Raw genomic sequence first — 13,213 nt, forward strand, 5'->3', positions numbered from 1 at the left:
TATTCCCTTATAGTATCTAGTTTCAAATGTTTGGGTATTTCATGCAGGGTTTTCGGTATTCTTTTTCATTGCTTTGGTTTTCCTCCCTGGGGACTCCTTTTATCTTTTGTTGATATTCTTCACCTTTTTTACTGTAACCTTCCCTTTCATTTAAATCATTTCTGTATCCTGTCACCTCGTTTCTGAGTTGCTTTAATTATGAACTTGTTTTTTACTGTTTTATGTCATTCTCCTTATGTCTTTTAGCATGTTTTAAAATAATAGATCATCGTTCTCATCTCTTTTGTTAGGTATGACTTTCAGGTATGGTTTCATTAGCTGAAGGGATATTATTCCCTTTGGTTGTCTTTTCTTTTCCTTTTAAAAACTTCATGTGAAATTGAGTCATGATCATTTCCACTCCCCCACCCTCAGTTTTACATGAAATTAGCTTTCCTACACTTTGAAAAGAGATAGTTGATCAGCATGACTTTTTCCCCCCCTAGCTTCAAGTTTTGAACTCTCCCTTCTGTTGTCTTTATAAAGGTTTTTTTTTTTTAATGTGGCTTCACACCCTCTGGTATCTCCTGAATCTGAAACCCTGTTGCTTTTCTCCACCTGGCTTGTCTCAGCATTCATGTAGTCACCTCTTCAGCAGTATTGTCGTGGGTGTTGTCTGTGGCTTGGGGTTTCACTCTCCCCATCTCCCTGTTTTCAAGGAAATTAAATTATACTAATTCTACTGCTATCTTCACTTCCTGTGTAGCTCAGTTGATAAAGAATCTGCCTGCAATGCAGAAGACCTGGGTTCAACTCCTGAGTCAGGAAGATTCCCTGGAGAATCCCTGGCTACCCACTCTAGTATTCTTGCCTGGGGAATGCCGTGGACAGGGAAGCCTGGTGGGCTACTGTCCATGTGGTTTCAAAGAGTCAGACACAGCTGAGTGAGTGAGCACACACACGCACACAAAGGGGAGCGAGGCTATTGTTGATGTAAAGTGAGTAGTTGGAGTGGTCCCAGGTGGCCCTAGTGGTAAGGAACCTGCCTGCCAGCAGGGGACAGAAGAGACATGGGTTCGATCCCTGGGTCAGGAAGATCCCCTGGAGGAGGCCATGGCAACCCACTCCAGTATTCTTGCCTGGAGAATCCCATGGACAGAGGACCCTGGTGGGCAACAGTCCATGGCGTCGCAAGAGTCAGACACGACTTAGTGACGCACTTGAATTTGACTACTGTCTTCTCAGACTATGCTCATGGACTTTGACCAAATATTACTGATATTTAAGTACAGAGTTATTCTACTAATCCCCTAGAAACCTGTAATATCTGTAAAACTAGGAATGTAATATAAATTACTTTCTGAAGAAACTTCTATTACAGAACTTGTTTGAAATAAAGACTTAAACTAAAAGTAAGATCTTAATGATGCTAAAGCTGAAACTCCAGTACTTTGGCCACCTCATGCGAAGAGTTGACTCATTGGAAAAGACTCTGATGCTGGGAGGGATTGGGGGCAGGAGGAGAAGGGGACGACAGAGGATGAGATGGCTGGATGGCATCACTGACTCGATAGACGTGAGTCTGAGTGAACTCCGGGAGTTGGTGATGGACAGGGAGGCCTGGCGTGCTGTGATTCATGGGGTAGCAAAGAGTCGGACACAACTGAGCGACTGAACTGAACTGAACCTATCTCAAAAGTGAATTACTGTGTAATTCCTTTATTTAGAAATATGTGATGACACATTTATATACACACATATCATGAGTATATACTAAACATATATACAGTGTTATAGGTTTGAATTTTTCCTCAGGCTCAAAGGCAGTTGCTTTTCTTTTGGGAGTAATCTTTGGTAATGTCTTCATTTATTTTGATGTTTCTGGCCTGTTTAAGCTCTCAATTTCTCCTTGGTTGAATTTCTTAGAACTAAAAGGTAAATTGGGCAAACTTAAATTGGAAAAGACTCTGATACTGGGAGGGATTGGGACAGGAGGAAAAGGGGACAACAGAGGATGAGATGGCTACCAGCTCGATGGACGTGAGTTTGAGTGAACTCTGGGAGATGGTGATGGACAGGGAGGCCTGGCATGCTGCGATTCATGGGGTCACAAAGAGGCAGACACGACTGAGTGACTGAACTGAACTGGAAAAAAAAATTATTCATTTATTTAATTTTTGGCTTCATTGCTGCTTGGGCTTTTCTCTAGTTGCGGCAAGCAGGGGCTACTCTCCCATTGGGGTGCGCCGGCTTCTCTTTGCAGTGGCCTTTCTGTTGGAGGGCATGGGCTCTAGAATGTGTGGGCTTCAGTAGTTGCAGTACAGGGGCTCAGTAGTTGTGGCACACAGCCTAGTTGCTCTGCCACATGTGGGATCTTCTCACATCAGGGATTGAACCCATGTCTCCAGCGTTTGTCGACAGATTCTTTATCACTGGGCCACCGGGGAAGCTTTGGGCAAACTTTTTGAAAGGCATGTTTAGAAATTTCATCCCACAGTATCTCCTTCTCTGCTTGTCCCTGTTCTTGCATAAAATATAAGCCAGATATCAGGCCAGTGCCAGACCAGCTGGGGCCTCGGAGACTGCAGACCAGCACTCCCTGTGTGACAGCAAGGGAGATACTCAGTGATAGGAGAGGAACTCAGTTGAATTTGGCCACCTGAGCTTAATGTTCATACTTGTATAGAGCATCACCTTTGAACCGAGAAAGGAAAGCACATGATGCACAGTGGGCCTCATTCTGAGATGGGAGGTATTTTTCATTTTGATCCAGAAAAGGAACTGCCAGCCCCCCGAGTGGTGTCCATCCTGCCCATACTAGAATTCCCTCGTGTCACACTCCTGGCAGAAGCGGGTTGGGCAGCTCACCGTTTGAAGCGCCCCTCCCTGCCCCCAAGTCTGACATGTCCTTGAGGTGGTTGTCACCTGGGCCTTTTGGGTGAGACACGGTGGGAAGAGACATATTTTGTTGCTTTTTTATTTATTGATTGGTGATGTGGACCATTTTTAAAGTCTTTATTGAATTTGTTAACAATATTGCTTCTGTTTTATGTTTTGGTATTTTGGCCACAAGGCATGTGGGATCTTGGTTCCCTGACCAGGGATGGAACCCACAGCTCTTGCATTGGAAGGCGAAGTCTTAACCACTGGACCACCAAGGAAGTCCCTGTTGTTGCATTAAATCTTTTCCTTTCTAGGAAAACAGAAATTCGTTCTTGTGTCCAGTTGTGTGGGAGGGTGAAAAGGAAGGAGGGTGTTACACACCTAACACTTCCCTTGGCCCCACAGGTCTGTGACGAGGAATGGCATCACTACGTCCTCAACGTGGAAATCCCCAGTGTGACTCTCTACGTCGACGGTGTCCCTCATGAGCCCTTCTCTGTCACTGAAGATTACCCACTTCATCCATCCAAGATCGAAACCCAGCTCGTGGTTGGGGCTTGCTGGCAAGGTAACGGTCACGGGTACTCCTTTTCCCCCTCAGTCTCAGGAGCAATACTTTTTCTTTGCTGTGTTGATATTAATAGAAGCAGGCTCTTCTCAGTATTCTCATTCCTTGCTGTCCTGTCCTTTATCTTTTCATTCCTTTGCCTGGTGTTGCCTTTCTGGGGGCATTGCTGTGCAAGGCTTTGGGGCAGCTCTGTGATGCTCGCTGGAGGCAGTGAAGGATGGGAACGCCCTTCCTGAGGGCCTGGGAGGGAGCGTTGTGCAGAGAGAGAGTGTGTTGAGGAACATGTTTATAAATTAATCTGTTGATTGGAAAGTTTACAAAAACACAGAAACAGCAGATGTGTGAGTTGCTCTGGCCCAGAGGGCACATCAGAGTGTTTGTGCTTGGTAGCCTGGTAGAAGCACTTCAGTGAGGACTGGAGAAGAGTCTGTGGGCATCTCTGCCAAAAGACTGAGATGGGATGTGACGACAATCACCAGCAAGACAATACAGCTTATTTTTGTTTTCTAAGTGGCAGGCTGTGTGCTTATGGCTTAACATACATTATCTCATTAATTGTAAGTGATACGTCTGTGGGGCAGAAGCTCTTTTTATCCCTATTTCACAGCTGAAAAACTGAGATGAAGAAAAGAAGCAAGCCGTGCTAATCAGCTGATCACATGGCACTAGGGTTTGAACCCCTGGAGCTGGTGCACTCAGGCCTGGGTCTCTCTCTGATCCACCGAATGAGGAGTGTTAACCTTTTCTGTGCCATGGATTCCTCTGGTAGTCTGGGAAGCCTGAGGATCCCTTCTCAGAAGGATAATTTCTTATGACTCTATAAAATAAAATACATAGGATTTCAAAGGGGACGAATTAGATTGAAGTACATACAGTTATGAAAGTGCTAAAAGCCCTTATTTGTGAAATAGTAACATTTGTGCCACTATTTACATGTGAAGATCAGGCACATCTGTTAACTGCTGTGAGTCAGAATAGCAAGGGGCTTTGTAACAATGCTTGTCGATGCAATGGGACATGATTTCTATTTGCAAAGTCACGGTTTCTTCCAATATTCTTGTCATTTGTAGCTGACATTTATAAGGAAAGGGAAAACTAAATATTAGAAGTTAGTGAAAATAAGCATGTGATTTTTCCCACCCAAGTTCACGGGTCCCCTGGTCTGCTGTTGAGGTTCACGGGGCCCCGCCTCCAGCCCTTGCCCTTGACTCTGTTGGGTGACTGCGGGGTGTCATCATCACATGTACCTGCTAAATCAGCCTTCCTTTTCCTTCTCTGTGGAAGTGTTGTACCTGGAGTTAGACTAGAAATTTATGAAAGAGCCTAATTTCCAAGACATCATTTGAGCAAACTCTGGGAGATGGTGAAGGACAGGGAAACCTGGCAGGCTGCAGGCCATGGGGTTGCAGAGTCCAACATGACTGAGCAACTGAACAACAACAGTTTCCAAGACAGTTTTGCTGCTTTTAGGAGGATTGAATTTCATAATTTTCCTGCAGATCCTTTCAAATGAAAAGGAATACGACAGTATTCACAGTGAACTTCTTCAGTGAATTCCCAGATTTAATTCTGGTGACAGTCGGTTGTAAGAAATGAGAACGTGAGACCAAGGAGTGAGGAATAAATTATTGGGCATATCGGAAGTTTTTGTTATTAAAATTTCAGTTCATATTAGCTTCCACAATTTCTCAGTAAAGACTTGAATAAGAATACAAGAGCCAGCCTAAGTGTTATTTTGTATTCTGAGAGCTTCGTTGCATGGGTTAGAATAAGCCTCACAGTCCAGTCTGCCTTCCCGTTCATGTCCTGGTGCCTCTGCTGTCAGATGGCCGTCACTTTCGCCCTCTCTCACCTCTTTCTACCTCAGCCCTCTCGGCATCCTCAGCCAGAAAAATCTCTCTAGATCTCCAAACCAAACACAAGTTTTTAAAAATTGCAGTTAATAGGAAAAAAGATCTCCTTTCTTCCTTTCAGGGGATTTGAGATCCCTTCTTTTTAAATTCACCATGGGGAACTCAGGCTGGAGTTCCCCTCATTGCATCAACAGAAACATCAGTTCTAACTGTGGGTTGTGAAGACAGAGGATCTATGTGGGCCCCAGGGCTCACCTGTGTGTTTAGGGGACGGGGGAGCTGTGTGGACCCCAGGGCTCACCTGTGCACACCTGGCCTGGAGCCCACTCATCTGCAGCTAAAGCTAAAGGTGGAGAGGCCTGTTCTGCAAGATGGGGCGGACACAGGGAAGCAGTCTTGAAAGTGGAGACTCTGTCCTCTTATCGGGTGGGTGTGTGCCTGGACCCAGAACACTGGTGGGGACAGCAGCTGCTGTCCCCGAGCCGTCACTGATTGAGTATATTTCTCTGGGTTAAGTTCCCTAATCTCTGACTCCCTTCCTGTTCAGAAAAACTGGTTAAAAATGCCTTCCTTCCTCTGTCCCTTGGAAGTCAAAGTCTCGACCAATTATGTACTCCTTTTGAGCCTTCAAAAGTCATACACATTCACTACATACCACCCTTTGGATGCTGATGTGTGTGTCCCCATCAGGAAGGCTGGCGCTGTAGTCCAAGAGGGCTGCCATTTGCATGGGGTCCGTCCCACCATCTGGCTGGGTCCTGCCTGGGCAGGTTGAGGAGATGAGTGAATTGAGCGCACGGCTTTCACTCAGTCTTATTTTGAATCCAACTTGTGTTTTGGCAAGGAGGCTGTAGGAAGGTAAAATAAAAGACTGGAAAAAGATGAACAACATGGTCCTACTGGATAGCCCAGAGAACTATATTCAATATCCTCTGATCAACCATAATGGAAAAGAATATGAAAAAGGGTGTGTGTGTGTGTGTGTGTGTGTGTAACTGAATCACATTGCTGAACAACAGAGATTAACTTCGTAAATCAACTACAATTAAACTTTTTTTTAAAAGGATGGGAAGAAGCATTGGGGTGGTAAAAGGTGACGATGTACAAGCTTCATCCAGGTGTGGAGTATGTCAAGAGGGATGAGAGGCGAAGTGTTCTCTTTGGGTTTGGTAACTTTTCGAAACTAATTTTCAAGGTCCAGTTCTGAAGAGCCTAACCTCTTGGTCCTTTTATATTGTCTGTCTTGCTTTTCTACAGAGTATTCAGGAGTTGAAAGTGACAATGAAACTGAGCCTGTGCCTCTGGCCTCTGCAGGTCCCTGGACTCTTGCCTACGGTTCACTATTGTGTTTCATTTAAAGACGAGACCTCCATTCATTGCCCATTCCGCATGCGACACCCCAGTTGCATTTGGGTCCCAGACACTGTCTTGAGCTGCTGCTTTGCCTTATGCTGCCCCATTGCATCATGGGATTTCCTTTTTCTGCCCGTGCTGATCCCAGCTGAAGTGAGAGCAAATGACTCATTCATGAGAGGCACTAATGGGAATTTCTTTTATCCCCTTCATCAAATCTCACCCCATCCCACTGCCTGAGACACCTTGCTGAAATCTCACAGGCAAGGCTTGGGAGGCTACCTCCTGCTGCTTGTGTGTCTGAACCACCAGACAGGAAAAGACTCGTGTCTAGATATTCTGTCCTGCCCGATAATAAATTCTAAATAATGTTTCTTAGAGATCTCAATCCCTAACAGTGATGTTGCGTGTAATGTCCTTGTCAGGATTGAGATGTGCTGCTGACAGTCAGGCTCTTCTCCTTCAGTGTAGGAACAGGGTTTACTACCTCCTGATATTGGCTCTTTGTGACAACCTGTCAAGGGCCACTTTCTGGCTTTTTCTTATAACATCTTCACTCGCCTCAGCTGTCCTCAGTAGTTGGAGACAGGCATGCTGCGAGTCAATGAAACAGCCATCTGAGTGGCCTTGATACTAGGCTTCTAAGTGCAGGTTGGGGTTTTAACATCATCTTTCTACTCCTGCTTGTGTATGTTCATCCCCGAGTTTGTATGTATTCTGGGAATATGCTCAGTTAGAAAAAAGCAACCTAAGGGGAATTCCCTTTTCGTCCAGTGGTCAGGACCCAGCGCTTTCACTTCAGGGGCCCGGGTGTGATTCCTGGTCAGGGAACTAAGATCCTGCATCCACATGGTCCAGCCAAAAATAAATAAATTTTGAAAAGGCAGCCCAGCATCTGATCCAGCCGATTGAGAAGGCAGTGGTTGAAGAGACTAGCACCAGTAAGATGTCACTTGTGTGCCATGGTGACCAGTGCAGCATGGACCACCCTTACTGGGGAGTGGCCACACGAGTGGGGACAATCATGGGACCTTTGGGCTTCTGGTGAGGGACACATCACCACCAGCTCCTCTCTTCTCCGGGCCACATGCATGATCATAAACCATTTAATTTCCTCATTGTGCTTCCATGTCAGCTGCAAGGCTAACAGGATCTGATAGGAACTAACCCGCATGTCCACCCATCAAGCCACCACCACCGGTAACACCACATTGAAAAGTGAGATGGGAGGCCCCAGGCTGCCCCCACAATTTCTGCTTTCCCTCCCCCGTGTTCCACAGGTGGTGACCTGCGTATGACCCAGTTTTTCCGAGGTAATCTGGCTGGCCTGACCATCCGTTCTGGGAAGCTCACAGATAAGAAGGTGATTGACTGTCTGTATACCTGCAAAGAGGGGCTAGACCTGCACACCCCCGAAGACAATGGCAGAGGTGTCAAGGTAACACAGGCACTCCCCTGCACCCACACCTTCCTTGACCTCAAGTGTAAAGGCCGCTGGCACAAGGGTTGATCTGTTTTTACTCTTCGCACCTCTGGCACCACACCCTAACTCTCCAGCTCTTTGGGCCCCTGCTCCCCAGTTGTCCCATAGTCTACTTCCATCCTGACACTGACTGGGCACTAGGCCCCACTGCCCACCAGACGTCTGCTCCTCAGCTGCCAGTTACAAGCTTCCAGGCCCGCGGTACCCACACTTCCATCCAGCTTGGCTGCAAGTCCAGGGTTCCCAAAACCCCTCCCCCTTTTCAGTTTCAATAATTGCAGAACTGCTCAGAAAACCCCACAGAACACTTTGCTTACGGTTACTGGTTTATTGTAAGGGATGCAACTCAGGAACAAGCAGGTGGAAGAGATGCTCAGGGGTGAGGAGAGTGCACAGGGCTTCCACCCCCCACCCCCCAGCACCTTGCTGTGTCTGCAAATCCAGTTCTCCAGACCCTGTTGTTTGGGGGTTTTGTAGAGATTCCATTATATAAGCATGATGGATCAAATCATTAACCACTGTGATCAATTAACACAGTCTCCAGCCTCTCTCCCTTCAAGGGTAGGACTGAAGGTCCACTCTCACCACATGGTTTGTTTCTCTAGCAACCAGTCCCTATCCAGAAACTATCTAGGGCTCCACCAAGAGTCACCTCATTAAGGTAAACTCTGGGGTGGTTGAAAGGGGCTTAATGAGGAATAACAAAAGATGCTCCTCTCCCTCAAGAAATTCCAAGGGTCTTAGGAGGTCTGTGCCAGAAACCAGGGACAAAGACCAGACATTCTTTTTCTTCTTAATATCACAGATCTGTTTGCGCCTTTGATATTTACTGTCGTATCATAGGGTCATGGTCACTGGAATTCTACAAGCTTTTCTTCTAAGTCACCAGTTCACATCAATCCCAAGCTAATTCTCTGTCAGCGCGTTCATGGTTTCACCTCCTTGCAGACAGAACCTTACTCCTCTCCTGTCTGTTTTGGTGCCATTTCAGATCCAGGCCAACCCTACTCAGTCGATGTTGACCTTGGAGGGAGAGGACGTGGGGGAGCTTGATAAGGCCATGCAGCACATTTCCTACCTTAATTCACGACAGTTCCCCACCCCAGGGATCCGAAGACTCAAAATCACCAGCACAGTCAAGTAGGTGCTGATTTGTTAGCAGTAAATCTTGTCTGTCTTTGCCCAGTGATCCTTGAGAAGAAAACATGTGCATTTAAGTTTTTTAGGACAAACCAGCCTCCCTTCTGTAAGCTTATGGTCACTTGTTACCAGAAACTTTGAGTGATGTTTGGAAGCACATCCTGGGAGTGGCCAGCGTCTTGTCCCCTAGGTGGTTGTGGAATCCTGCCTGTGCCACCTCCGAGCACCCTTGTGTGGCCTGAGTTGTGTGTGTGTGTGTGTGTGAGTGAGAGAGTGTTGTGCTCAGTCACGTCCAACTCTTTGCAACCCCATGGACTGTGGCCTGCCAGGCTCCTCTGTCCATTGGATTCTCCAGGCAAGAATACTGGAGTGACCCTATGACATTTCCTCCTCCAGGAGTATAGCCTGAGGAGCCATCTTTTCAAGCCCTGACCCTCCCCTCCCCTTCCTTGTTGACAGGTGTTTTAACAAGGCCACCTGCATCTCCATCCCCCCGGTGGATGGCTACATAATGGTTTTGCAGCCAGAAGAGCCCAAGATCAGTCTGAGCGGCATCCACCATTTTGCTCGAGCGGCTTCCGAATTTGAAAGCTCGGAGGGGGTTTTCCTCTTCCCCGAGCTTCGGATCATCAGCACCATCACGAGAGAAGTGGAACCCGAAGGGGAAGGGGATGAGGACCCAACAGGTGATAGCCCAGAACAGTCGCCCCTGCCTCAGCTCTAAACTGTGTAGCTGAAACCCACTGCGGCTGCCAGGGAAAAATCCTTGCCCTTTTCCTCTGTGGTTTTGGAAACTTGAATGTTTCTGTGCTGTTTTGGATTTGCTTCTAAAATCTGACTGTGGGCTGGACCTCCTTCTGATCTTTGGAAACCCACTTATTGGGGGAGGGGGTGGTTCTTTGATCTTTTCCCAGCTTGACATCAGAGTCAGATAGATCTTGGGGGTTGAGAGGATGGAGACCAAGGCAGGAGATGCAGTTGGGGGATGCTCCTGCTGGCTGGCAGTCCCAGCAGGACAGACCGCCCCCCATTCTCAGACCTTCTCTCTATTCATTCAGTCCTCCTTAGACGCATAAAACACCCCCAGTTCTTGAAAGTGACTGTCCCATACCTCCATCCATGGTCCCTAAAAGGGCTCTGTGAGTTTGAGGATGAGCAGGCAGGCTGTTGCTGTGACCTCCTCTCCAGGCTCCACGGCCTCTGCTATTTCCGGTTGGGCTGTTTTTGCAGTTCAAGAGTCACTGGTGTCAGAGGAGATCGTGCACGACCTGGACACCTGTGAGGTCACAGTGGAGGGAGAAGAACTGAATGGAGAGCAGGAGAGCCTGGAGGTGGACGCGGCCCGCCTGCAGCAGAAGGGCATCGAAATGAGCAGCTCTGACATGGGCGTGGTCTTCACAGGTGGGAAGAGTGACAGCTCGGAGCGGTCTTCCCAGCTCAAAACCTGGAGGGAGCCCTAGATGGGGCGGGAAGGGAGAGTGTTAACTGGGCCGAGCCGTGGCTGCCAGCTTCCAGATGGGGAGGGGAGGGCAGCTCTGCCTGGTGCCCCATCCCCATAAAGGGTGGACGTCTGGGCACGTTATGGCACACGCCCTTCAGGAGGGGGAGATACCCCACAGTTGGACAGCCAGGCATGGCTGAGTGCCTTGGGAACCACCTGCATTTGCCTGCAGCCTATGTTCCTAACTCCACACTGCTGTCTCCTCCTCGCCTGCAGGTGTTGACACCATGGCCAGCTATGAGGAGATCTTACACCTACTGCGCTATCGGAACTGGCACACCAGGTCCTTGCTTGACCGCAAGTTCAAGCTTGTCTGCTCTGAGCTGAATGGTCGCTATGTCAGCAACGAGTTCCAGGTGGAGGTGAGAGCCGGCCTCTGCAGAGAAAGGCCAGTGGCGTGGTGACTGAGCTCCCACTTACGACCCTGATGTTTGCAAATGCTGATTTCCAGGGCATTTGTAGTGGTCACTGTTGGGGTTCATCGGGGTGGGTCACCTTTTCCAACTGGGGGCACTGCTTCAGGCTAGACCTGCACAGGTTTAGGGTGACAGGTTGTACTTGGGGTGAGCTGGGATCCGGCACGGTGCCCCCTTCACAGGTTCCCTCAGCCCAGGACTTGGAGGGGCCTTGGAGGGAGGTGGTCAGGATTGAGTGGCGGTTGATACCTTGGGCTGAGGAGCAAGGGTGTGTCTTGAAATCTGACACTGCTTTCTAAGGAGCAGTGCCTGGAGGTTCTCTGCAGAGGCCTGGCCCTGCTAGGAGTGAATGCTCTGCCCAGGGCAGGACTGCGTTGCGAGGAACGTGGTCGTGGTGACTCTGGCCCAGGTGGCCGGGGGCACGTGGCCACTCTGACATGTCTAGTGTCACTCAGAGCTTCTGTGCCCCAGAGGAGTGAACCAGAAGTTAGCAGTTGAGCACTTGCACTGTGACCCCACAGCCCCAGAATTAGACTCACAAGGCTGAAGTGTCCACGAGGGTGTTCTTTGAGCCAAGGGTAGCAGATTTGAAAGAAAGAAAACCTGTGATTTGTGCTCTTTCATGTGGCTGTGATTTTGAGAAAAGAGGGACATGGTCTGTGCCCAGGCTTCTCAGATGACCCGAGGTAAAGGGCCACTGGTGGTGCTGGGCCTTCTCCTCCAGTCTGTTGTGGATGAATTATTTTATTAGGCACAATAAAAATGAGTTATTACAAGAGCAGGCTTTTTCTTGGCTGTGTGACAACATCAGATCATTACAACACCCTCCTTGGCTTCTTCTGTCCTTTTCTCCGCCCACCAGCACCCATCCAGGGCCCACTCTGGTGGTGCTGGTCAAGTGCATGTCCATTCCCCACACACATCCGGGCTGCCTTTCCATTTCTGCAGGTGAATGTCATCCACACAGCCAACCCCATGGAGCACGCCAGCCACATAGCTGCCCAGCCACAGTTCGTCCACCCCGAGCACCGCTCCTTCATTGACCTCTCGGGTCACAACCTGGCCAACCCCCACCCGTTTGCAGGTAGGACTGTGCTGCTGCTGCTGCTGCTGCTGCTGCTGCTAAGTCGCTTCAGTCGTGTCTGACTCTGTGCGACCCCGTAGATGGCAGCCCACCAGGCTCCCCCGTCCCTGGGATTCTCCAGGCAAGAACACTGGAGTGGGTTGCCATTTCCTTCTCCAGTTCATGAAAGTGAAAAATGAAAGTGAAGCCGTGTCTGACTCTTAGCGACCCCATGGATTGCAGCCCACCAGGCTCCTCCGTCCATAGGATTTTCCAGGCCAGAGTACTGGAATGCCATTGCCTTCTCCTGCCCCAACTCCTGCTGTGAGCTCAGCACCGGCTTCCCCCTGGCTCAGAACAGCCACTGGCCAGCCCAGCTTTTATTCCCCATCACACAAGGAAAGGAGCAAAGACAAGGCAGCAAGGGGTCAAACCCCTGCACTGAGCCTTTTCTCAGAGATCTGTCTGTTTTCTGGGGGCTGATGGAGCCAGCAGTAGGGAGGCCCAGGGCACACGGCCGAGGACAGGTCCTTTCATCACAGCCATCCTGTCTCCTCTTGCCCCAGTCGTGCCCAGCACGGCCACCGTCGTCATCGTGGTGTGCGTCAGCTTCCTGGTTTTCATGATCATCCTGGGGGTGTTCCGGATCCGGGCTGCACACCAGAGAACCATGCGGGACCAGGACACCGGGAAAGAGAATGAGATGGACTGGGATGACTCCGCCCTGACCATCACCGTGAACCCCATGGAGGTAGGTGTGGGGCCCCTGGGAGTCTCATCCACCCCACCCTCACCCCCACCACCGACGTTCCTGTGCTTCGTGTGGTCCTTACCACGACCCTGCAATTAAAGTGAGGCCTATGGGGCCTGATACAGGGTCCTGGTCACACTGTGGGTGGTGACCAGAGCTTTGTTTCCCTTTGTCTGTGGTGAGGCTTCTTCCAGCCTAGTCCAGCCCCTCTGGCTGGATTCAG

At 49.2% G+C, this 13,213-nt stretch overlaps 1 protein-coding gene across 6 annotated transcripts in view; it reads left to right on the forward strand.

Moving 5' to 3' along the window:
- CLSTN1 (calsyntenin 1) overlaps positions 1-13,213 on the forward strand; it is a 74,455-nt gene that overhangs the window by 60,575 nt on the left and 667 nt on the right. For 2 of the 6 annotated variants that reach the window (XM_055582378.1, XM_055582380.1), the window contains 9 exons: positions 3,268-3,430; positions 6,541-6,618; positions 7,917-8,074; positions 9,111-9,259; positions 9,719-9,945; positions 10,490-10,660; positions 10,977-11,122; positions 12,125-12,260; positions 12,806-12,990. In XM_055582378.1, the coding sequence (XP_055438353.1) occupies positions 3,268-3,430; positions 6,541-6,618; positions 7,917-8,074; positions 9,111-9,259; positions 9,719-9,945; positions 10,490-10,660; positions 10,977-11,122; positions 12,125-12,260; positions 12,806-12,990 (1,413 nt within the window). The remainder of the gene's footprint in view (positions 1-3,267; positions 3,431-6,540; positions 6,619-7,916; positions 8,075-9,110; positions 9,260-9,718; positions 9,946-10,489; positions 10,661-10,976; positions 11,123-12,124; positions 12,261-12,805; positions 12,991-13,213) is intronic. The other 4 variants (XM_055582379.1, XM_055582381.1, XM_055582382.1 and 1 more) reach the window with 2 other exon arrangements.

This window comes from Bubalus kerabau, chromosome 5, assembly GCF_029407905.1.
Source record: "Bubalus kerabau isolate K-KA32 ecotype Philippines breed swamp buffalo chromosome 5, PCC_UOA_SB_1v2, whole genome shotgun sequence".
Classification (NCBI taxonomy): domain Eukaryota; kingdom Metazoa; phylum Chordata; class Mammalia; order Artiodactyla; family Bovidae; genus Bubalus; species Bubalus kerabau.